The 25,810-nt window shown below is 46.1% G+C and overlaps 2 protein-coding genes across 4 annotated transcripts in view; one reads left to right on the top strand and one right to left on the bottom strand.

Moving 5' to 3' along the window:
- Positions 1-19,163, top strand: part of DCAF1 (DDB1 and CUL4 associated factor 1) — a 59,460-nt gene extending 40,297 nt beyond the window's left edge. For 2 of the 3 annotated variants that reach the window (XM_079968027.1, XM_079968026.1), the window contains exons 23-24: positions 6,111-6,363; positions 8,395-8,575. In XM_079968027.1, the coding sequence (XP_079824153.1) occupies positions 6,111-6,363; positions 8,395-8,498 (357 nt within the window). In that variant the 3' untranslated portion in view covers positions 8,499-8,575. Of the gene's footprint in view, positions 1-6,110; positions 6,364-8,394; positions 8,576-18,192 lie in introns of those variants that run through there. The other variant, XM_079968028.1, reaches the window with a different exon arrangement.
- Positions 19,164-21,464: 2,301 nt separating this feature from the next.
- Positions 21,465-25,810, bottom strand: RBM15B (RNA binding motif protein 15B). Its single transcript, XM_079967727.1, has one exon. The coding sequence runs from the start codon at positions 25,736-25,738 to the stop codon at positions 22,955-22,957; it is 2,784 nt and encodes a 927-aa protein (XP_079823853.1). The 5' UTR covers positions 25,739-25,810; the 3' UTR covers positions 21,465-22,954.

The raw sequence follows: 25,810 nt of genomic DNA, 5'->3' as shown, positions 1-25,810 counted from the left end.
CCCCAGCTAACCTCTGTCTAGCTTTTAGGTACAGGATTTCCCCATCTTGCTTTGTTCACTAGCTACAGTTGGAGGTATTGGGGGTCAGGGGGTAGGTCAGGAAAATTGCCAGCTTCAGGAGAGAGGCAAGTGCTGATGCTTCTTCCACCTTAGTTCTTTCACATCCCTTGGAGACATCTGCCCTTAAGACCATCATGTCAGTGGCCAAGATCAACCTTTTCCATAGTTCAGCTATTGACACGCAACCCGGAAACTGGATAGTGTTCAGTCTGTGGAGAGAGGTATGGGTCTTGGCCATGACCACCGTTCTGTTTAAATGGTTGCATCAAGTATCCAGTGCCAATTGGAAGCAAGTTCTTTGTGTTAGAAGACCACCCTGTTCTCAAGAGTGTGGGATAGCTGGTTACTAAGTAATACCTGAAAGGTACTCTCCACGTGTTCAGGGCATTCTCAGCTGAGGCGAGTCTTAGCATCCAACTTGTTCTGTAGTGCAGCCCAGTTTGTGTGGTGCTCCCATAGTGTCAATAGTTGGTGTGGCCACTCTACCTCAGTGGTACATAGATCCAGCCACTCTTGCCTGTTAGTCTTGCTCAGCGTGCATAATGCAGTACAGTTAAGTGGCTGAGGCACATTGGGGGCTTGTTGGCAAAAAGGGATGGGCCTATGCATGTGGGTTACCTGACTTCTGCCAATAAATCCTTCCTTTGAAGCATGACATGGTGACGTCTTAGGGCCTCACAGGGCTGTGATGAAAGTGATCAAGAAAAACCCAGGTCCTACCACCTTTCCTATAATAGCATGCTATGGGTTAAATGATTCTGAATGGCCCCATCCTTTTTATCATCTGCTAGAATGGAAAGGTAGCTAATGTAGGTAGCCTTGCAGAGAGATCCAAATTATTTATAAATGCAACTATTTGAGGAACTTGATATGGATAACTGCAGGTGAGTCTAAAATCCCTCTTAGTGCAGAGACCAGGTGGTCATCTTAAGCAAGAGATGCACTCACTTGTGACAAGCTGTTCCAGCCCATAATCATTTTCAGTGCACCATAATTCAAGGCTTCTTTTCCTTTCACCCATGTCGTTCTCATTGGGAGAATTGAGGCATTGTGCTTGGTGTAGCACAATAGACTTTTGTGAGGGGTATAGTCATCTGAACTGTTAGATTATGGACCTTAATTGCTTGTTACTTGTAAGTGGATGTTTTCTTCTCTAGAATGGTGACTTTGAATACTTAAGACTTTGCCTTTCCGAAAGGAAAACAGTATAGCACCTCTAAAAGGCAGGCCTGAATATCCACAGCAGCGTGGTCCGCCACATGCAGCTCTTGAGGCCTTTTTGGGCAGCCTCTGGCAACGTTTGACACCCCTTCCCACAGCCCTCATGCTGCCTTCCCAAAGCTGGATAAACACCCAATAATAAATAATAAACAAGTACCAAATAAACTGTCCCCACAGGTACATAAATTAGCAGTTGATCAGCAATCACTTAACAGTGTAGTAAGCTGATACTGTTGGCAGAACTCTAATGGCTATCCACAGGTGTACTTAATCACATACAATTCCAGGAAATTTAAAGATACAGTATCCAAAATCAAGCACGGTATCCAAGCAATTCACAACTGACCATTTAATGCCCAAATATTAGTTTTTCAATGACTAGCTCACTATGGATCACTTTGTACACACAATTAACTAAAACTGAACAGATTTATCCCGTAGCAGAGTTTCAGTATAAAGGCATGCCTGACACATTTAACAGAAGTGAAGCTAGTAGTGTAGGACTTTTGAAAAATCTAATTGGTTTAGTATTAATTTATGAATTATGAGTGTGTGGGGGTTTTTTTTGGAGGGGGGAATAAAAGGTTGGCCTTAAGTTTGCCTTGTCTGGGAGCATCAGATGCTGTCCTATATCAGATGAAGCTATTTGTCTGTATAGCTCAGTGCAGTCTGTACAGGTTGGCAGTCACTCTCCAGGGTATCAGGATATTACCTTGCCTGCTGCTACCTGGTCCTTCTAACTGGAGATGCTGCCTGGGACTGAACCTTCTCCAGGCACAACAGGCACACTCTGCCTTTGGGCTAAGGGTCACTCCCTGAATTTGCTGCCTAAAATAAAGGCAAAACGTGTGTTACATATCAAAACAACTTTTGCAACTTACGGTAGATAAGTGGTTACTGTTTTAACTGGCTAAAGCTGTAGAATGGCAATAACTGTGTTTTATCTCTTCACCCCAATTTGGCATCTATGACAAATTGTTTGCTGTGTTGCGTGTGTCCCATCTATCCATGTCTTCTGGGTCTGCATAGAAGCCTATGGTAAGAATCTTGCTCAATGTGTACTAATATGCCTAGTCAGTTCTGCGTCTTGCTTTCAATGACCCATGAGGAATTTAAATGTACACAGTGGTACCTCTGGTTGCGAATGGGATCCGTTCCAGAGACCCGTTCGCAACATGAAAAGAGTGCAACCCTCAGTGGCATGTCTGTGCATGTGTGGGTTGCGATTCACCGCTTCTGCGCATGCACATGACGTCATTTTTGCACTTCTATGCATGCGCGAGCGGCAAAACCCGGAAGTAACCCTTTACGGAACTTCCGGGTCGCCGCGGGACATCACCTGAAAGAACGTAACATGAAGAAAACATAACATGAGGTATGACTGTACTTGGATTTTGAAAGCTAAAGGTAAAAAAAAAACACCACTAAAATATTTTTGTCTGGAGCACATTCTATAATGATCAAAGAAGCAAATGAACTCAAACTTGGTGTGGGTTGAGGAAAGGATTAGGGATAAGGTAGAGTTGTGAAGGCTTGGGGGGCGAGAAACTGTTTCTCTCCCCCACCCATCCCCATTTTTTTCTGGGTATTCATGCCTCCACAATAAGGTTTGGGAAAGACACAGGAAGGAAAGTAACAATACTGTTTCTACTTTAGTACTGGAAAAGCAGTAAGACTACTCAGAGAGGGCATAGTTTTATTTAATACATTTCCTCCTCACCTTTAGGGCAGCCATTAAGATGAACATACATTGTGATTAAATGAAGGATAACAAACTTTATATGAAATTGAATTCATTTATTGCAGATTGGGACGTATAACATAATAGTAAAAACACATTCTGTGAGGGAACTCCATTTATATTTTATGTATAGATATTTACAGGCTGGTACACACAGATGTGTATGTATAGTTGTATATGTCTGTAGAAGCAGAATAATTGGTTTTACTGGCTGCAGATGGTTTGGATGTAGCAATAAACCATGGTTTACAGTTAGGTTCATGAATTTTGGGCTTACGTGCTCCCTCTCTCACCTCTCTTCCTCCAGTATAGTTGCAAGGCGATTGGAATTATTGTTTGTGTGGACTTACCTAATGTAGACCACAAATGAAGCCAGGTGAAATTGTGGTCAAATGTGTTGAGGAACCTCTGTTCCGTTGTTGTATGTTCCATCTGCTGTTAAGAACTTTATGTCTTCACTCGAGTTCTCAAGAGACCAAAAGGGTGGAAAATGATGCTTTATAAAATAAGAGTCACATTCTCATAAAAATAGTTTAGCTTTTCTGTGGCAGAGAACAGTTAAGCTATAGAAGGAATATAGACTCAGTATTACAGAATAATTTTAAGCCCCAGTTAATGGAAGGAAACATAAATTAGGATAAAGAAAGAGGTCATGGTAGAAAGGGAATTGATTTTCCTGAAACTTGGTATTTTTCAGGAGCTGTTTGACTAGAGAAACTCTCGCAAGGTGACTTTATATACATACTATGGGTTGAATGCAGAGTTAGTCATACATAGTAGACTTGTTAAAACCAGTGAGACTTAAACAGCTATACTTTACAAACCTAAGTTTCATTGATTTCAGTGGGTTTACTCTATGTCTGGATCCAACTCTAGGCTGCTGTAGGGTCTAGAAGAAACGTAAAGGAACTATGAAGACTTCTTATTCAGATGTATTGTGCAGGAAGTGTTTGGGAGTGCTTGGGAGATGTAGTACTATACAACTACTAAGTGTTATTTTTCACCTATTGATCAAAAGCCAGATTTTTATTTCTGCGGTACAACTTGTAGTTTACCTGTAGGCCTAGGAAGATAAGTTTCTCTCTAAAGAGGCATCCCTCTCCTCTTCCAATACATGGATTCTAAAACATTTTCTTCTACCAACCAGTATTGTTGGGATGCATTTCTAGTCTGAGGTGTTCCCGTTGGTTAATAATTTTGTGATTAGGACATGCTGTTTTTTGCATTGTGAGGTGGTCAGTTGTATGGAAACAAAGTATAGGAATATAATAGGACGGGGAGATCTGCTTTCTTTTCATCACCCGAGGTATGCTTTTCTTTATAAATGCATTCCTGATTCTCGTGTTCTTGAAGATTCAGGATACAATATTACTGAATGGGAGATCCTTGACTCAATCCTGTTTCTCTGCAAGCTGAAAAAGATGTTTTTCCACAGAGGCCAGATGTTTTTCCACAGAGGGTGCCTGGCATATTCTTGACCAAACAAGGGTGTGTTTCACTGAGAAACTTGTAAGCTTGTTTAATCGGAATCTCCTTCCTTGTAACATCAGGAAGAACTTTCTGATTGTCAGAGCTGTTCAACATTGGAACTGTCTCCCTCAGGCGTTTGTGGACTCTTCTTCCTTGGAGGTTTCTAAGCAGAGGCTGGATGCCCATCTGTCATGGATGCTTTAGCTGAGATTTCTGCATTGCAGGGGGTTGGACTAGATGACCCCTGGGGTCCCTTCCAACTCTACAGTTCCATGATTCTAGTGTGCATTTGTTGAAGGCTTGTGAGATTTGAATATATGCCATAAATAAAACTTAAAGAACTAATAATCACTATTTGCTGTCATTGATTGTACATTACCGGATTGTGCTTAGAGTGTGAGTTTTGGAGTGCATAATACCTGTCACTTCAGCTTTGTCCGTTTGTCTGTATGCAGTTTTGAAGAAGGTGCGTGCTGAACAGGGTGAAATGAAACTTCAGGTGTGAATCTTTCAATTACAATAGCCAGCAACTAACACTTATTTTTCTTAGGTGATTGCAGGTTCAGGTGGATTGCAAACAAAGCAAGCAACCAGGAGACCCTTGCTTCCTGGGCTCTGGAGGCTCTCATTAGATCTCACAAGGCCATCTGAAACAACCTTTTTAAAAACACACACACACACACACATACACACACACACACACATATATATATATATATATGAGAATAACATGCAACGGCAGAAACAGTTTTTCAAGCTTTGCTTCCAGGGCTGTGGGATGGTCGCACAAGGCCTTTGGGGTGCTCCAGTGAAATTTTGTGGGGCCGTCTCATGAGATCTTGGATGGCCCTGATCTTGAGAGATTTCAAATGGCGAGGGTGGCTCTGGGTGTCATTCTGACTTTGCACAATGTTGCCTTTGCACGTGGACCACCCAGAATGTACATTACGGGCCTACTATATTCTAACAAGTCCTGATGATCTTGTTGAGAAGAAGTGGCATTGGGAACCTAGTTCTAGGAACCCTTATCTCTGTTAGCAACTAATCTTAGCAAATGGGTGGCATTCAGTTTGTGTGCATGTGGATTGTCTTTTCTTCTCATCAGTGGGAACTAGCCGTGTGTGGAAAGCATAAGAAATTTGTCAGTGCGTGTCTCTAGTACAGTTACTTTCCTCATTAGGACATAACGGAGATCAACAACAACAAAACCCACACTCAGGATCACCCTCTCATTCACAAAACCTCTCTCTCCTCATTGTTTCACCTTGAATGGGGTTGATGTTATGTAGGGCAAAACCAGATTAAGCTCTTTATGTTCTTTGCCAAATATCCTGTTCTGTGTTGTCTTTTGCTGTGTTGCAAATAACAGCTTTTAAAATATTGTACTGACTAGTTCAAGGTAGTCAGGCTTCTGTTGAATTGAGAAGCACATACAAAGGCCATGTGGTGCTAGCTAACAACCTTTTGCTCGCGTAACAATAAAAATACATTTAAAAAAAAACACCTGAAGAGGGATGCTGTTCAGGAGGAGCCAGTGGCAGCACACGTATCTCTGTTACGTTGCTTTCAGCCCTTTCAGTTTTTGTTTATTTTAATGGTTTTCTTGATATCTCTTCAGGAGGAGGAGGAACAGGAAGAAGATGATGACGAGGATGAGGATGACACAGATGACCTTGACGAGCTGGACACTGACCAGCTTCTAGAGGCTGATCTGGAGGAAGAGGAAAACAACGAGAATGCAGGAGAGGATGGAGAAAATGACTTCTCGCCTTCTGATGATGAGGAGCTGGCCAACCTGCTTGAAGAGGGAGATGAAGGAGAAGATGAAGACTCTGACGCTGATGAGGAAGTTGAGCTGATCCTCGGTGATAGTAAGTATACATAGGGAGAAATTAACTCTTTGGGGGATTCCAAAGGGTTAAAAGGTCCAGGGCAGACCAAAGATACCAATCTGAAGAAGTGTGCATGCACATGGATGCTTATACCCAGAACACACTTAGTTGGTCTCTAAGGCGCTACAGGTTAAAGGTAGTGTAAGCACTGCACTGCCTAGTGTGCAGGTCAGATTCCTTGGTCCCAGATTCCTGAATTAATTTTAGCTAAATCTTATAGGACAACAACTCCACTCATGTGACAAGCCTGATAGCTGTGCATACAGGTTGTTACTTGGCGGCATGATGTTTGTAGCGTACATGTGCCTTAAACATTTTTACCTATGCTACTAAACTGGAACCAAGTCCAGGTTCCCAGGCACCTGCAAGTGGCTGTTTGAAGATGTGTGGTGTGGATGTGGATCACACTTTATGTATTTGTTGGTGATCCCGCAGTAGCCAGGTTTGCCATGCAATTGTGAAGTTTCCCATTGCTTTCCTGAGAGTAGCAACTGTAAATCGTTGATGAATGAGAATTGCTGAGATGCTCTAGCAATGGAGCTGTGGGAGAGCCTGGGGCATAGTTTTTCCAGTAGTGTGTAGTTGTCAGTTAGTGGGACTTATTTCCATGTAAACATGCCACAGGCTCAAGCTGCAGTAATCCCCCAATCAATACTCCACGCAGCACGGCAGAAGCAAGTCAAATATAGCCAATGCTACCTTCCTTTAGCCTGCCTGTCACTGGCTTTGTAAAATTAAGCATGCAGCTGCACAGAAGTTCCCAGAGGCTTGAAAGCAGCATGAGCCAGCAAGTTGTGTTGCTGCCTGACCGTCCTGTGTTTGAAGTTGCTGCATCCGCCCCATACTGCCCCCCTTCTCTCCCCCCCATCTTTTTTGATCTCCTGTTTCAAATGATGTCTCCAGCCCAGCTGACCTACTGCAGCTCTTTCTCTCTAAAAACATTTTCTTGAAGATCAACAAGGGATGGGGATTGAGAGGTGCAAGGGATGGAGCTTGAAACTTGAGGGAAATAGGGTTATTTGGAAAGTGTCAGGAGCAGGTGTGTGAGAAGACGGTATTGGATTGGATAGTTTGTGCTTGGAGAACAAACTTGGTTCCATCTGTATGGAATGGTGGCAAGAGGGATTAGTCTTACAGGGGAGCCATGCTAATGACCTGAAAACAGCCCCCCCCCCCCAAAGCCTCACAGATACTTGTGTCTGTCTGTTAAGGGGACAGATAACTGTTGCTCAGTGAAGTGGGTAGGCATTCAGTACATGCTCAGAGGTGGCTTATTTATTATTACATCCTGTATTCTGGGATTTAACGCTGATAAAGTGAGACAAAAATTAAGTACACGGCAGGCATGGGCATCTGAAGGGAGTTAAATGCCTTTTCATGTGTGTGCTGAAGACATGGGTGGTGGTGGAGTGGTGGACTTCTACATTGCAGGGATGGAGTGTTTCTATTGCATAGAAAGAAGATGCAATAGTACTTTAAAAAGAGGGTGGGAGGGGGAAAAGGAGGAAAGGGAAGAGATGGATAGACATAGACAGTGTGAGAAGGTGATCAGGCTTCCTGGAAGCTGTGTCACCTGCCCTGGAATCCTCTTTCCTGCCCTTTGATTGCATGTTTTTCATTGCAGGCAGCAGTTCCTCAGTTCTGAGGGAAATGCAGTCTGCTTATTCTCAGAGGCACTTTGTGTATTACGTCACAAGAAAGTTAATCATTTATGTTGGAGCAAAATTCACAACTGGTGTGCTTGTGTGTGTAATCTTGGAAGTTTAAGGTAGTCTTGGTGAGGGCAAGCTATGGGTGGGGGGAGAGAGAGGCTTCCCTTCAGTGAAATCGCTGGAACCTTTGCTGTTAATTACAGCAGAGGCAGGACATCGGATGCCTGGAAGGTGACGTGTTGCTGGGAGTGTTTGAGAAGACAACCCTCTGTCCCAGTCTGGTCCCGTTTCCGTTCATCCTGAGCTAAAATGCTTTTGCTAGCAGACTCATGTGTGCTCTTCTCTTGTTTTGTTGTAGTGCCGCCCTGCTTCTCTGCAATCAGGCACATGAACCTGGGGGCAAGCACCCTGTCAGGTCTCCAGCGATTTTCTTGTTTATTTGTCAGTCCTCTATGTTCTTAATGGTGGTAGGTATTTTGTTCATATCCCACCAGGACATGTTGCAGAGCTCTAATTAAAAGATGGATTGTATCTAAAAAGATGCTGTGCAATTGTTGTACATTACTGGGGGAAATAAGCCCATTAGAGGGTTCTGGATTGCAGCTGAAAAAATAGCCTGTGCATTCCAGCAGAAGCTAGTGATGCCAGAAAGGGAGCATTACTGGAAGTATTTATTTTTTAATAATTTCATTGCATGGTTTCCCTGCCTCTTCTCACATCTAGGCAGCTTCCTTCCAAAGTCTCACAATATGCAAACACAAATAAACAGCTCCACCTTCCTGTTGTCTCTGTTCTCATGCAGAACATGCGGTTCTGTGGATCTGCTTGTTCCATATCGCAGGTCCTCCCAGTTGCTTCTGTCTAGCATCTGTCGTGCAAAATAAGTATTTGGCTGACATTGCTCTTCTGGGGACGTTTTAGTGTGAAGCATCATGAAAAACATGGGAGGTGGTGGTGGAGGATGCACTTGCAAGAAGGGGTGGTGATGGTGGGGAAATGTGGCATTGGTGGGGCATTTTGGGAGGAGTGTGTGGAAGCAGAGGGCAAGCATTGATAGCATGCAGGAATAGATTGGCATATTTACACTTCGGGAGGATTAGTATGTATTCTGCGTAGTAAGCAGATGACACACGCTAGAATGCTCACTTCATGAAGATGCCACTTGCTTGCTGAACGTTTAAAGGAATTTAAGTGCTCCTATTCATCTATTATCACACTCAAATGAAGATGTATTCATAGGTCAGACATCATCTTTTTCCTTGGGATTGGTTTGCAGCCTGGTTGTCTTTTATGGGGGCGCACTAGCCAGCTAAACTGTTTGCTGTTTCTAGTCCTCATTTTGATGACTTTTATGCAGCATTAGCTGTGAGTTGGTTTTAAGTCCATTTCACACATGCCCTATCAATAACTGTTTATGTGTGGATTTGATTAGTTGGGTGGAATGGAAGAGAGGGAGAGAGTATGACAGAGAGAAAAATAACAATGCATTGCATTCATTATTCCTGATGGAGGAAGATCCTGGATTCTAAAAGTTTGTGATTGGATCTTGAAAGTGCAGATCATGTAAGCTGCAAACACATTTACAGTGCAATCTTATCAATGTGTACTCAGGGGGAAAAATCTAGTTGAGTTTAGTGGGGCTTTCGTCTAGGTAAGAATGTAAAGGAGATTTAGACTCTGATTTAAAAATGATTACTTAGAGCTATAACCGTTACATGGAAAAACTAGTAGAGAGAGGAAAAGGAGTCCAATAAACCCGCATGGGATGGAACTAGGGATTAATGGTCCACAAAGGAGTTAAACACTCACATTCATAGAATCATAGAATCGGAAGAGACCACAAGGGCCATTGCCAAGCAGGAAACACCATCAGAGCACTCCTGACATATGGTTGTCAAGCCTCTGCTTAAAGACCTCCAAAGAAGGAGACTCCACCACACTCCTTGGCAGCAAATTCCACTGTCGAACAGCTCTTACTGTCAGGAAGTTCTTCTTAATGTTTAGGTGGAATCTTCTTTCTTGTAGTTTGGAACCATTGCTCCGTGTCCGCTTCTCTGGAGCAGCAGAAAACAAGCTTTCTCCCTCCTCTATGTGACATCCTTTTATATATTTGAACATGGCTATCATATCACCACTTAACCTCCTCTTCTCCGGGCTAAACATGCCCAGCTCCCTTAGCCGTTCCTCATAAGGCATCGTTTCCAGGCCTTTGACCATTTTGGTTGCCCTCCTCTGGACACGTTCCAGTTTGTCAGTGTCCTTCTTGAACTGTGGTGCCCAGAACTGGACACAGTACTCCAGGTGAGGTCTGACCAGAGCAGAATACAGTGGCACTATTACTTCCCTTGATCTAGATGCTATACTCCTGTTGATGCAGCCCAGAATTGCATTGGCTTTTTAAGCTGCCGCGTCACACTGTTGGCTCATGTCAAGTTTGTGGTCAACCAAGACTCCTAGATCCTTTTCACATGTACTGCTCTCAAGCCACGTGTCATCAATCTTGTATTTGTGCCTCTCATTTTTTTTGCCCAAGTGCAATACTTTACATTCATCTTGTTTGTTTCGGCCCAGTTCTCTAATCTGTCAAGGTCATTTTGAAGTGTGATCCTGTCCTCTGGAGTGTTAGCCACCCCGCCTAGTTTGGTGTCATCTGCAAATTTGATCAGGATGCCCTTGAGTCCATCATCCAAGTCCCCAGCTCCCAGCCCCTCAAGACGGTCCAGAAGGATGTTATGGTCGATGGTATCAAACGCCGCTGAGAGATCCAGCAGAACTAGGAAACAGCTCTCACCTTTGTCCCTAGCCCGCTGGAGATCATCAACCAGTGCGACCAAGGCAGTTTCAGTCCCATGATGAGGCCTGAATCCCGACTGGAAGGGATCCAAATGGTCCGCTTCTTCCAGGCGTGCCTGGAGTTGTTCGGCAACCGCTCGCTCAATCACCTTGCCCAAGAATGGAAGATTTGAGACTGGACGATAGTTGGCCATCGTGGCCGCATCTAAAGATGGTTTTTTAAGAAGCGGTTTAATAACCGCCTCTTTCAGCGGGTCTGGGAAGGCTCCCTCACGGAGGGAAGCATTCACCACCCCACGAAGCCCATCGCCCAGTCCTTCCCGGCTAGCTTTTATAAGCCAGGATGGGCAAGGATCCAGGAGACAGGTGGTTGGTTTCACTCGTCCAAGCAGCCTGTCCACATCCTCGGAGGTAACAGATTGGAATTGATCCCACTCAACTTGACCAGACAGAACTCTAGCACTTTCCCGCCCCGGTCCTGCTCCCACGGTGGAGTCTACTTCTTCCCAAATCTGAGCGATTTTATCTGCAAAAAACTTTGCAAAATCATTGCAGGAGAACATGTGGCCCGTACTGGGCCCCGATGTTGCAGGTGGTTCCGCTAAATTGTGAACCACCTGAAAAAGTCTCCTGCTGCTGTTTTCTGCAGATGCAATAGAGGCGGTGAAGAAATTCTTCTTCTCCGTCGCTATCGCCACTTGGTAGGCTCGACGTTGAGCTCTAACCTGTGTCCGGTCAGATTCGGAATGAGTTATCCGCCACCGGCGCTCTAGCCGTCTCAACGATTGTTTCATTGCCCTCAGATCCGTGGAAAACCACGGGCCTGTCCGGGCTCCATGCAATCGGAGAGGGCGCTTCGGAGCCAAACAGTCAATAGCCCTGGTTAACTCCGCATTCCAGCGGGCCACCAGGGAATCGGCTGAAAGGCCATCAACATGGGATAAAGCATCCCCTACCACTCTCTGGAAACCATTTGGATCCATTAAGTGGCGGGGGCGGACCATCCAAATTGGTCCCACCTCCCTGCAGAGGGGATGGGTCGCAGAGAAGTCCAGTTGCACCAGGAAGTGATCTGACCATGGCACTTCTTTCGTTTCGCTTTTAGTTAGTGTCAGATCACCAACATCCATAGAGGTAAACACCAGGTCCAAGGCATGTCCGCAGCTATGGGTTGGGCCAGACTTATTCAGGGACAGCCCCATGGAGGCCATGCTTTCCACGAAGTCCCGAGCGGCCCCTTGTAAGGTCGTGTCGGCATGGATGTTAAAATCCCCTAGGACAACCAAGCTGGGTGTCTCCAGGAGAACATCCGCCACGACCTGAAGCAGCTCGGGCAGGGAATCCTTGGTGCAGCGGGGAGGTCGGTACACCAAAAGGAATCCTGTACTGCCCCTATTGCCCAACTTCCAGAACATGCACTCGGAAAACTGGGTCTTCCCAATAGGACGCCTGGTGCAAACTAATGACTTTCTAAAAATCACTGCAACCCCCCCTCCCCGCCCACATGACCTGGGTTGCTGTGCGTAAGAGAAACCTGGTGGACAAGCAGCGGCAAGGACAGGCCCATCTGCTTCATCCAACCAAGTCTCTGTCACACATGCCAGGTCAAGTCCTCCATCCATGATCAAGTCATGGATGGCAGTGGTCTTATGAATCATTGACCTGGCATTGCACAGCAGTACCTTCAGGTCATGTGGGTATCCCTTGCTGATTCTAGTATCCATCCGGTCAGGACCAGACCCGGAGGCAGGAATAGTCCTCAGATAACGACTAAACCTGCCCCCTCTGTAATGACATGGTCTAGTCTTAGCGTAACTCCTCCTCCTACCCGTGATCACCGAGATCGGTTGTCCCAGTGCATCCCCCCCTGTGGAACATGCCGCAGCCATTTTGTGGGCTGGGGCCCACTCCCCGGCAGCCCTGACCCCTCCCCCTAAGAACAAAATAACACCTTAAACAAACAAACAAAACCAATAAAACAATACAACAACAAAAATGTAAAAATTACAAAATAATAATTCCCCAGACCCAACCAAACATCCATCCCTCCCCCACCCCCCACATACAAAAAACCCAAAAGAAAATTTTAAAAAACATTTTAAAACCACTCTGTGCCCCTCTTGCAATAACAACTGTCCTAGTGAGGCCTGTCAGGCCCTGCCCTGGGCCAGGTGGTAAGTGGCAGGAAGGAGCAGGACCCTCAGGCACTCACTCAGGGGAGTCCTCCTGGGCAGCAGGCAGCAAGCACCAAGCAGTCCTTGTGAGGCTTCAGGCCCCGCCCCAGGCCAGATGGTAAGTGCTGGGGGCACTGTCATACAGTGGTTCCGCTCCTTCCTCCTGGGCCATGTTCAGAAAGTGGTGGTGGGGGATGAGTGTTCAGACCCCTGGGCTCTCACTTGTGGGGTGCCTCAGGGTTCTGTCCTCTCCCCCATGCTTTTCAACATTTACATGCAGCCGCTGGGAGAGATCATCAGGAGGTTTGGGCTGGGTGTTCATCAGTATGCGGATGATACCCAGCTCTACCTCTCTTTCAAATCAGAACCAGTGAGGGCGGTGAAGGTCCTGTGTACTCAGGAGGCGGTTGGAGGTCCTGTGTCTGGAGGCGGTTGGAGGATGGATGGCGGCTAACAGATTGAGGTTGAATCCTGACAAGACAGAAGTACTGTTTTTGGGGGACAGGAGGCGGGCAGGTGTGGAGGATTCCTTGGTCCTGAATGGGGTAACTGTGCCCCTGAAGGACCAGGTGCGCAGCCTAGGAGTCATTTTGGACTCACAGCTGTCCATGGAAGCACAGGTCAAATCTGTGTCCAGGGCAGCTGTTTACCAGCTCCATCTGGTACGTAGGCTGAGACCCTATCTGCCTGCGGACTGTCTCGCCAGAGTGGTGCATGCTCTGGTTATCTCCCGCTTGGATTACTGCAATGCACTCTACGTGGGGCTACCTTTGAAGGTGACTCGGAAACTACAACTAATCCAGAATGCGGCAGCTAGACTGGTGACTGGGAGCGGCCGCCGAGACCATATAACACCGGTCTTGAAAGACCTACACTGGCTCCCAGTATGTTTCCAAGCACAATTCAAAGTGTTGGTGCTGACCTTTAAAGCCCTAAACGGCCTCGGTCCAGTATACCTGAAGGAGCGTCTCCACCTCCATCATTCTGCCCGGACGCTGAGGTCCAGCGCCGAGGGCCTTCTGGCGGTTCCCTCATTGCGAGAAGCAAAGCTACAGGGAACCAGGCAGAGGGCCTTCTCGGTAGTGGCCCCCGCACTGTGGAACGCCCTTCCAGCAGATGTCAAAGCGATAAACAACTACCTGACATTCAGAAGACATCTTAAGGCAGCCCTGTTCAGGGAAGTTTTTAACGTGTGATATTTTACTGTATTTTTGGTTTTTATGGAAGCCGCCCAGAGTGGCTGGGGAGGCCCAGCCAGATGGGCGGGGTATAAATAATAAATTATTATTATTATTATTGATAAAGATGTTGAATAAGACTGGGCCCAAGACAGAACCCTGTGGCAACCCACTAGTCACTCTTCTCCAGGATGAAGAGAAACCATTGATGAGCACCCTTTGGGTTCGGTCAGTCAGCCAGTTACAAATCCACTGAGTGGTAGCATAGTCAAGACCGCATTTTCCAGCTTCTTTACAAGAATATCATGGGGCACCTTGTCAAATGCCTTGCTGAAATCAAGGTAGGCTACATCCACTGCTTCCCTTCATCTACCAGGCTTGTAATTCTGTCAAAAAACGAGATCAGGTTAGTCTGACATGACTTATCTTTCAGAAATCCATGCTGACTATTGGTGATCACAGCATTCCTTTCTAGGTGCTCACAGACTGTTTGCTTAATGATCTGCTCCAGAATCTTCCCTGGTATTGATGTCAGACTGACTGGGCGGTAATTATTTGGGTCCTCTCTTTTCCCCTTTTTGAAAATAGGGACAACATTTGCCCTCCTCCAGTCTACCGGGACTTCGCCTGTTCTCCAGGAATTCTCAAAGATGACTGTCAGTGGTTCTGAGATCACACCTGTCAGTTCTTTTAATACTCTTGGATGCAGTTCATCTGGCCCTGGAGACTTGAATACATCTGAACTAGCCAAGTATTCTTGTACTATCTCCTTAGTTATTCTGGGCTGTGTTTCCTCTGCTGAATCATTTGCTCCAAATTCTTCAGGTCGGGCATTGTTTTCTTTATCGGAGAAGACTGAGGCAAAGAAGGCATTGAGGAGTTCAGCCCTTTCTGTGTCCCCTGTTTGCATTTCACTATCTTCTCCTCTGAGTGACCCCACTGTTTCTTTGTTCTTCCTTTTGCTACGAACATACCCATAAAAGCCTTTTTTGTTGCTTTTAACCTCTCTAGCAAGCCTGAGTTCATTCTGTGCTTTAGCTTTTCTGACTTTGTGTCTACACGTGCTGGCTATTTGTTTGAATTCCTCTTTGGTGGTTTCCCCCCTTTTCCATTTTTTGTACACATCCTTTTTTAATCTTAACTCAGTTAAAAGTTCTTTAGATAGCCACCCTGGCTTCTTTAGGCACCTTCCATGTTTCCGTCTCATTGGTATTGCCTGAAGTTGTGCTTTTACTATCTCCCTCTTAACAAACTCCCAGCCATCATGAACTCCTTTTCCTTTTAGTATTACTGTCCATGGGATCTCACCCAGCACTTCCCTAAGTTTTATGAAGTCGGCTTTCTTAAAGTCAAGAAATTGAGTCCTAGTATGCTTGGCTGCTCCTTTCCGCTGTAAACTTCAGAAGAGCATGATCACTCGCGCCTAATGATCCTTCCACTTCTACCCCACTAACCAGGTCATCAACATTGGTTAGGACCAGATCTAAAATGGCTGTTCCTCTTGTTGCTTCTCCCACTTTCTGGACAATGAAGTTGTCTGCAAGGCCAGTGAGGAATCTGTTTGATCTTATGCTCTTGGCTGAGTTTGACATCCAACAAAGGAATAGAGATGAAAGCGAAGCTCAGGTGGACCCCCTCCACAGCCATTCCAACCATAACATTAAAACGAGGCTTTTCCTTTAAAAAAAAAAAGCTGTGTAAATCTGGTGTGTGTGTTGTGTGTTCCCATGTGTGCTTTATTGGTACATCCTTCTCAGAGTTAGTGTCTTTCTATCTGCCTTGCAAAAACACTCTTCTTTTCACCGACACTCAAATCCCAGGGGCATCATCTCATGTAGACAATGGTGCACACTTCATTATTGTACCAGATTCCTGAAGTGCTACTTTCAAATATACCTTTGCAGAGTTCCCTCTGAAGAGCACCGTCGGCCAATATCCACTCCACATACCCTGAAAAAGACCTGCCTGGTCTTTTTTCTGCTGGTATTCTGGCAGGAGGTGGTTTTTGTTGATTTCAAGAAAGTGTGTCCTTGAAAATCTCATCAAGGACTCTGTTAGGAAAACTAGGGGTTAGGATTGCTTGTGAATGTGCTTGCGTTTCTTCAGAGTTGTTAGGCCACCTTAATGATCACTGAGTGTTTTCCCCCCTGTCCCTTCAGCTGTGGTGTGGTACCAATCAACTTACCAAGAAGCAAGTACTATTTTGGAGACAATATTAACACAAATATTGCACATAATTCACGTCACCCAGTTGCCCTCTTGTAGACTTTACTGTATCCCAACAGCAGCTTCCCTTGTGGCTGGTTTACCTTATACTTACTATATGCTGGGTGCGGAAAGTCACTCAACAAAAGAGGTACTCGCTTCTGTTTTGAGCTGGGCCACTTGTGCTGATTCTGCCCTCCTTCTGTTTGTGCAAAAAAGGGGGTGCACAGGAGCAGGGTTGTACAAAACATAAAGCCCCCATGCTCATTCATTCGTCTCCCTAGTTTGAAGCAAAATAAAAAAATTCCTTCGAGTAGCACCTTAGAGACCAACTAAGTTGAGAGGGTGGGAAGGGGTATTACTCAGAAGGGTGGTGGGAATGGGTGATTGGCTGATAGGTGTGGTAAACCTGCTGACCCTTCCCACCCTCTCACTATATATAAGGGTCTGGTGGCTTCGGTTTCAGTGTATCTGAAGAGGTGTGCATGCACACGAAAGCTCATACCAATAACAAAATTAGTTGGTCTCTAAGGTGCTAGGGACGTCGGTGGCGCTGTGGGTTAAACCACAGAGCCTAGGACTTGCCGATCAGAAGGTTGGCGGTTTGAATCCCTGCGATGGGGTGAGCTCCCGTTGCTCTGTCCCAGCTCCTGCCAACCTAGCAGTTTGAAAGCACACCAGTGCAAGTAGATAAATAGGTATGCTCTGGCGGGAAGGTAAACGGCATTTCCGTGCGCTGCTCTGGTTCACCAGAAGTGGCTTAGTCATGCTGGCCGCATGACCCGGAAGCTGTATGCCGGCTCCCTCGGCCTATAGAGCGTGATGAGCGCCGCAACCCCAGAGTCAGCAACGACTGGACCTAATAGTCAGGGGTCCCTTTACCTTTACCTTTAAGGTGCTACTGGAAGGAATTTTTTTATTGTGTTTCGACTACGGCAGACCAACACGGCTACCTACCTGGAACGCTCCCTTGTTTGGAAAGTCTTTAAAACTTCCATTGTATTAAAAACAGTCCAAAAAGTTTCTTTTTAAGATATATTAGAAATAAGCAGTTACTTCAGCTGTGTTTGTGGATGTGAAGGACAGCTGATTGTAAGGTGGCAACTGCTTGTCTAAATTGACTCTCCTTGGTACAGATAGGTAGCCGTGTTGGTTTGCCATAGTCAAAACAAAATAAAAAAATTCCTTCCAGTAGCACCTTAAAGACCAACTAAGTTAGTTCTTGGTATGAGCTTTCGTGTGCATGCACACTTGTGTATCTGAAGAAGTGTGCATGCACACGAAAGCTCATACCAAGAACTAACTTAGTTGGTCTTTAAGGTGCTACTGGAAGGAATTTTTTTATTTTGTTTCTCCTTGGTAGTCATTCTCCTCTGGTTGCGTCGGTCAGTTAAATCCTGTCCTTGCCTTTCTCCCTAAATAGTATATGCTTCAGCTTAGGAACAATATATTGTACCCATGCTGTGTCTCTGGAAACTCACCTTGTTTTAGTGCCCGTTGCATCTTTTACTCCCACTACAGAGGATTTTGGAGCTACATACTGATTCTCTAGAGTGTTTTCAGTAATTCCTGAAGGCATCTCACTCTGGTGGTAAGTATTCTCTTTATAATGAGGAGCTGTGCCTTGGCTTGTGGTGAAACAGTCCTGTTTTGCACATTGTTTATGGTTTCTAGATGGCATACCACTCTAAAGGGTGCCTGTGCATGGTCTTTCGTATTTGACTTGGAACAAGTTACCCTGCTTTGGTGTCTTTTTGACATATCAGACTTTGCATTGCTCAAATAACCCATTTGTCCCCTTTCCAGCTGACAGCTCAGATAATTTGGATTTGGAAGATGACATAATCTTATCTCTGAATGAGTGAGGAGTGGCCACCCCACAGGATGTTGGCAGCAGGAAAGCTCCGTTCTCGGAAGCCAGGAGGCCAAATCCAGGAGGTGATACTGAGCAGCCGCTCATATCCTAATTCTTGGGAGACCCATCTAAAGAACTCTAGCCCTTCTGATCTTGCAGTGGACAGATGCAGGCTCCTGACACATCTGGAACCTTCCTACCAAGAGAGCCAGGGGCTTGACCTTTATTTTTCTCTGCCTTTTTATTTTTGGTTTTGAGGCTGAGACATGACTCTCCTCTCCACGGGGAGTTCCGAAGATATTTCACAATATATTTTCTTTGTATAAAGTTCTTTCCTAAAGAACAGAAATAGTTTTATATGAAACAAAAAAAAGGATAAAAAACAAAACAGGCAGGTATTATAAAGAGGATATGGATTTGTAATCTTCTAATGTTTAGTCACTATGACGAGTTTCTGGGGGATAAATAAGTTTAAAAAGGGCATTTTTACTGAAAGGCACGGCAGGCAGGGTGGGATTGAATCATGGATTGTAAAAGCTGTAGGTGATTTTTATTTTGAACATAATTTTTTAATGGATGTGTTGCTACCTGCTGTGAAATGTTCGGGTTTTTGTTTTTTTTGTCTGATGACTCCTGACAAAAGCCCTGTGAGTTCCTGCTATAGTAGCCATGGCAGAAGACTAGAGATCCCGTTCTGTCTTGCTCAGAATCTGCCATTGCTGGAGATGAAGGACTCTAGTTTACAAGCTCCTCGCCTCACCCCCTTCCTACATATTTTTGTGTTTGGAATTTTAAATTTTTATTTTTTCCCCCCTTTCCCTTTTGTCCTTGTGTGAAAACTACAAATCGAAGGCCTTTTTTTCTTTAATGTAAATTGTATTTATTAAAAAAATAAATAAAATCCAAGTCCTGTCTGTTTGTAGCTCTGATCTGCTGTAGTATACATTCGTTGCCTTTGCTGGATCCTCAATCTGCCTTCAGTGCTACTTTGCACCTGAATGCATGACCAAGGCAGGGTTATTCATATAAGAAGTGTGACCTCACGTGCATGAATGTATCTGGACATTCAAGAGAGTGATGCTATCAGTACTATTCACACAAGATTTTTAAGAACAATGGTCCATACGTTTATCCCAGGAGGATCATGTTCAGTGAAATCATGTGAGAGGTATCCCACACAGTTCTTCTGGGTTCTGATTCCTATAGTATCATGCAATGATGGATTGCATCCCTGGGAAGGGAAAGGGAATACCTATTTTCATATGAGTTGAGTTGCTTGTCTCTCTAACTCAGGTGTGGGGAACCTTTGGACATCCAGATGTTACTGAACTACAAATCCCAACAGTCCCAGCAAGCTTGGCCCAATGTGCAGGGGTGATGGGATTTATATTTCAGCAGCAGCAGCAGCTGCTGGAAGGCCAAAGGTTCCCCACACCCGGTTTAAACAAATAACTACAATACTAGTGGCAGATATATAGGCAACTTTATTTTGGTGAAGTGCACCTTTAAGCCCAGAGGTTGGATGCTACAAGGGAATTTAAAGGCCACTAATTGCTGGTATTGCCTGTCATGAACCTATTTGTAATGAGGAGCACTGCAGGATACAAAGCATCTGCTGGACCGGCCTTGGGTTTGCTACTCACCCTCTCCCAGCAATTGGAGTAAAATAGTCACTGGGATGGTTGCATTTATTAGAAACCCCTGCGTGCAACCCAGTCATGAAAATGGATTTAACTACCTTCTATCCTTTCTTCCTGTGGCTCCACTCCATTTATAACTGAGCAGATTGACTTACTGCATTGCGGGCCTTAGAAATAAAATTTAGACCACATAGGTGGTGGTAAAGGATGAAGTAATGTTCGCAATGGTCTTAGGTCAATGCTTGATAAAACTGCAATGGAATCATACCCTCACCACTACTCTCCTTTGGCTATGCTTGTTTCATGGGACTAGCGAGTCTGCATTTAGACTTCCATTTGCTTGTATCAGAACAATGGTCCCATCTTTTTCTGTTTCTTCCTACCACCTGGTTAAAATGTGTTTTTCATTTTTTTTTTAGGAGTTTAGAAACAAAAATATATTACAAAGATAACTTTTGCAAATAGCATTTGTGAAGTGAATATTCTTCAGAATCTAGAAAAAGTTGATGTTTTTGCGCATATATATATATATATATATATATATAATCTTGATATTACTGTATCACACGTTGACTACTTTTCTGAAGAGATTTAGAAGCGCACAAACAAAATCCATCTATTTAAATGTTTTGGAGCGGATATGGAGAACCTTTGGCCTTCCGAAAGTTGCTGAAGGATGACTGGCCGTTAGCCAGGCTGGCTGGGGCTGGTGAGTTGTGGTCCAGCAACATCTTGAGAGCCAGAGGTTCACCTACATCTATCTTAGAGCTGTTCAGAACTGTTTTCTAGACCCCTTGTGATTTTTAACCAATAGTAGACAAAAATTGCATACATAAATGGGATTTATCCTGCTCAATATACCCAGGTGTTCCCTTTTTACAGTAGAGTGGACAGGAGGCTACCATTGAACAACATTTACTAGCACCGTTTGCTGTGCAAGAGAGGGCTCTAATCATGTTAGTCACTTGGTTAGTGAGACTACTGGAAAATTGTATTTTAACAACTCACGATGTGGTTAAAAAGAATAAAGAACTAACACTAACAAATGAGATAGGGTGGGAGTTCATACAAGACCAACCTCTAAATCACAAGCTGGTATTTCTTGCAGGTAACCTTTCAGAGGCAAAATTTAAAAATTGTATTCATTGACAATTTACCTCTCTTGGACGCTTTAATACACATCCTAAAAAATGTTTTAAACACCACATGGCTGGCTTAGAAATAATTATTTGCTAATCATTAGTGTTGTCTCTGCTTCCATAATTTCACTGCACAAGAGAACTGGTAATAGTTGGAGGACAGAGAAGCAGAGAATGGCGAAGTCTCAGTATTTATGACCTTGGTCTGAACAGTGTTGCAACCATGGATGCGGCTGTGTAGGGTTATAGCAGTTAAGAGGATCAGCACCCCGTACACTTCATGTCAATCCAGAATGGGATACTACACTATATGGGATGCTACAATGCAACCTTGTCAAGCTTACTTGTCTTCAAACCTTTCTAGCATCTTCCCTATCCATTATTTCAAAACATTCCACATTCCTTGAAAAGCAAGCTCTCGGAAAGAGAATTATGCAAGCTAAGTGAGTGTGCATACATCTATTTATTAATTGCATATTTTAGACACAAGTGGGCATACCCTGGTGCAGAATGTGGCGTAAACTCTTACCGCAGCATACACACACGCCTCCTTAGACTATCTCTTACAGTTCATGCTCTCTCCTTTTTACCCGAGGATCACTTCACATAAAGCAGCTTTCCTATGTGCATCCCCTGTGACAGCTCTGGCCTGCTGCATGTGTGTGGACACACTGCTAATTGCAATGATCTGCTCATGTGAGAAAGTGTTTGTGTATTTGCTACACATCACCAGGTATGTCAGGGCTGGGGAACTGGTGGCTCTCAAACGCCCATCAGCCCCAGCCACCACGGTCAGTGGTTAAGAATGAGGGGAGCTGCAGTTCAACAACATCTGGAGGGCCACAGGTTCTCCATCCCTGAGTGCCATGGTTATGACCAAAACAAATGCTATCTAGGGAGGTGGACCTCATAGAAGGAGGACCTCCTCATTCTCTGTGCTAATTAATCCCAGAGCAATGCCAGAAGATGAGTGCTCAAATAATAGGCCGGACAGAATTTGCCCACCTTGTCCTAAAAAGCAGTGCATCCACCTGCCTAACCTACTGTATATAACAAGCAGAACTGTATATAACTGCAATATAGGACACACGCTATAAGCAGGCAACTTGGTCAAGTTTTTATCATTTATTTTTGCCACTGGAGCTGATGAACATAATCATTTAGATTTTGTTATCAGATCCTACTCAACCGCCTGGTTATTTGTCTTCCTGAGTAGCCAATAGTTAGTTCTGAACATAAAATCTACGAGTAGCTTTGAATCTACAATATAATCAATCCAACAGGAAACACAGTTAACAGAAGAGTTGGGGGGGTGCACCCACGGTGCAGCCTATGTTTTATTGCACCAAGAGTTGAGGACTGCTAAAACTTTTTAGCTTCACAGAGCTGTTCTTTGGCTACAATCATCTCAAAAGCTCTCATCCACCAAGAAAAGGTTGGTCCAGTAATGGATACCATTACCTTTTCCACCTTTTTTAAAAAAAATCTGGCATTAACTACCTAAACACAGAGAGAAGCAAGCAGACTTCAACTATCAAAGAAATCAAAATAGCACAAAACTGGTATAATAGTGTTGAACAGCAGTAAAAGGAAGAACTGTCTGATGTTATTTGCTTTATCTATTGGAACCAGCCATTGGCAGACTACAGAAACCAGGACACTGCACAAAGTTAAAAATCCATCAGTGAACAAGGCTTTACTGACAACTTTCCATACATTTAAAAAATAAGAACACAGCAGACAGTGTCACATATTAAAACAAAATGGGATTAAAATGGTATTAAAATTAGAAACTAATTAAATTGTAGAATTTTTGGAGGACTTTTGGAGCCTCGCTCAAAAAAATTGGCCTTAAAAGCAACCAGGCTGTGTGAGATACAAAGAAATATGGAATCAGCAAAGAGGGAGGAAAGAGAGGAGACAGAGAGTAAATACTAGGCAGTGTCTTTGACTATCACTATCACCATATGCTCTTCTTCTAACTTTCCCAATGTTCTTAGTGCGGACTGGAGGTACTGCTGAGAGAATTCACAAGGAGGGAAAGCATAAAGCATGCCTGTGCTGTCTTTACCCTTCGCCCCTCCCACAGGAAGGCTGATCACCCCAGCAGCCTGTTTTTGTTTCAAGTAAGAGACCAGATTCCTGAGAAGCCGTCTTTGCAAGCCAGGCTCTACCACAGGGACGGCCCCTTCAGTGCTTGCTCCTTGAGCAGTCTGGGTAGCCAGCAGCACAGCATAGCCATTTGGGCTTCCTTGCTTGATACGTCGAGTTACTTCATCCAGCTTGGGCTGGTCAAGCCGAAGTCTCTGGGCAATCTTGAGCTGCGTGAGCTTTCCACCAGACAAGTGGTCTTTCAGAAGCCCATTGATAACCCCCAAGTCGCCTTCAAGGATGTGCATAGATGTAGGGAAGCAGCTGTTTTTCAGGACAAGTAGCCCATTCCAGGCAAGCTGCAGCGTGTGGGCATAATCTGATAAGCTTTTTAATTTCTTTGTTTCAGATTTGGACTCTTCATGAGTCTTTGATTCAGCCTCAGCAGTTCGATGATTGCGTTCGCTGTCCCTTTTCTTAGGCTGAGGATCAGATGTTTCACGGTGAGGCTTCTCCTCTGATGCATGCCTGTTGTTCTGCAGGGAGTTATTCTGCTCTTTCTCCGTGGCAGACTCTGTGGTGTGGTTCTCCTTCCGAGCCCTCTCTGGACTGCGATCTAAAGCTGGCCCACCAGGTTTTGTCCTGCCTCTGTCCTCATAGGGTGAATGGGCAGTTCTCCCTCGGTCACTGGAAAGGCTACGGCGTTTACGCCTTTCCTCCCATGGTTTGAGCACGCTTCGGTCACTATCGCTGCCCCAACGTTCTCCACTTCGGCTGCGTGCCGACTGACTGTAGGTCTCCAAATTATTTCTGCGCTCTGCATTTTTGACAGGGCTGGTCCAATCAGCCTCTAAAAAGCCCCTTTCCCGGTCTGAGTAGAGGAGATGAGGAGGAGTCCTGTCTCTCACCCTTAAGTCTTGCTCTAGACTCCTGTGCCTGCTGTAGCCTTCAGGTAGCAATTCATAGGGTACAGGCAGTGGTGCAGGTTGATACTGCTGAGGGTAGCGTGCCTCCTCAGCTTTGGCAAAATCCACTCGAAGTCTCCTGTCTGGCCCACCCAAAGGGAAGCCCCTCATTTGTGCACAGGCAGCCTGGGCAGCGTCTAAACTTTCATATTGAATGTAGGCAAAACTGTCCCCTTTCACATAGTCAATAGTCCTAATGCTTCCAAAGCGATCAAATTCCCTAGCAAGGGCAGCTAGGGAAGTACTTGGACCAAGACCACCCACCCAAAGTCGGGTTGTGGGGTTGGCTTTCCCATAGCCAATTTTGATAGGGTTCCTGCCAACAACCCGGCCAGACATGGCAACCTTGGCTCGATGTGCCATGTCCAGGTTCTGGAACTTTAGAAAGGCATAGGCGCCACCTTGGCCCCTTGCAGGGCGCTTGATCACCACTTCCTCAATGATGCCGTATTTTTCAAAGGCACGCCTCAGTTCTACCTCAGAGACGCTGTGGTCCAGATTGCCAATAAAGAGATTACGAGTCGCTCTTTGATCATCCTCCGGCATAAGATCCTCTTCAGCCACTATGGGATAGCCATAGGGACGGCCGCGCTCGTCGTACAGTCCATAGTAATCCAGCACTCTCTCCCGCTCCCGAGAGAGACCCAAGGCAACAGCTTCCAAGGCAAAGGCTGCAGCGGCAGCATGTCGTGGTCTGGGCTCTCTCAGCAAAGGGGTGGCAACAGGAGAAAGAGATCTCTGTTTATAAGGATAGACACCATGGATTGGGGGCAGGAAAGCCATGGGTTCAGGGGATGGGGTAGGTGGGGGCGTGCGGCTTCGTCTGCCCCCTCGCAGGTACACAGGCTCCACCTTGAGGGGGCGATCGTAGAGGAGAAGCTGCCGGGCTCTGGCATGCCTTCGAGCATCTCGGGCGTCCGCCGGGTGCCTGAAGTTGACATAGGCAACGCGGCCGAGCTCGGGGGTATGGGAGAGCTTGACGCTAATGTCACTGGCGCCGCCGCTCGCGAACCTCTGGAACTGGCGGAACAGACCGTCCTCCAGAAGCTGGTCCGGGAGAGCCGGGCCCAGGCCGCTCACCAGCAGGGTCTTGTACTCGCTGGAGCCGGGGGGATCCCCGGCCAGCCCCACCCCGGCCGTCAGTCCGAGCCCCGGCGCCAAAAGCAGCGACGGCGCGGCCACCGCCGAAGGCCCGCCCAGCAGCAAAGATGGGGCGACCACGGCGGCCAGAGGCACTTTGGCCTTGGCGGCCCCCAGCGCCCGCGAAGACGACGACGAGGACGACGAGGAGGCCAGGGGCGGCGGCGCCGCGGCGGAGGCGGCTTGGCTGCTGCTGCTGCTGCTGCTCCTGGCGCTGGACGAGGCGGCGCCGCGGTGGTTGGAGTCGCCTCCGCCTCCGGGCCGCTCTTCCCCGCGGTGGCTGCGCGAGCTGGAGCCTCCCGCCGCCGACTTGTCCCGGCCGCTGCGCGACGAGGCGGAGGCGGAGGCGGACGACGACGACGAGGAGGCGCCCGAGCTCCGGTGCGGGCCCCGCCGGCTGCTGCTCCCGCCGCTGGCGCCGCTGCTCTCGCGCTCCCGCTCGCGGGGCCTCTTGGCCGAGGAGGCGCCCCGCGTCCCCCCGGACCCCGCCGGGCTGGAATCCCGCTCGCTCGCCCGCTTCATGGCTCCGGGGCCCGCGATTCAAGAGGCGCCTCTGGCGGCAGCTGCCATCTTGGACAAAAGGGAACGAGCGAA

The sequence above is a fragment of the Podarcis cretensis genome (assembly GCF_951804945.1).
Source record: "Podarcis cretensis genome assembly, chromosome: 2".
Taxonomy (NCBI): Eukaryota; Metazoa; Chordata; class Lepidosauria; order Squamata; family Lacertidae; genus Podarcis; species Podarcis cretensis.
Note: the sequence above shows the minus strand (reverse complement) of the source record. Positions and strands in the feature narration are given on the sequence as shown.

Excerpts from the sequence above, each read along its gene's own strand:
- RBM15B (XM_079967727.1), bottom strand. The coding sequence starts at position 25,738 with ATGAAGCGGGCGAGCGAGCGGGATTCCAGCCCGGCGGGGTCCGGGGGG.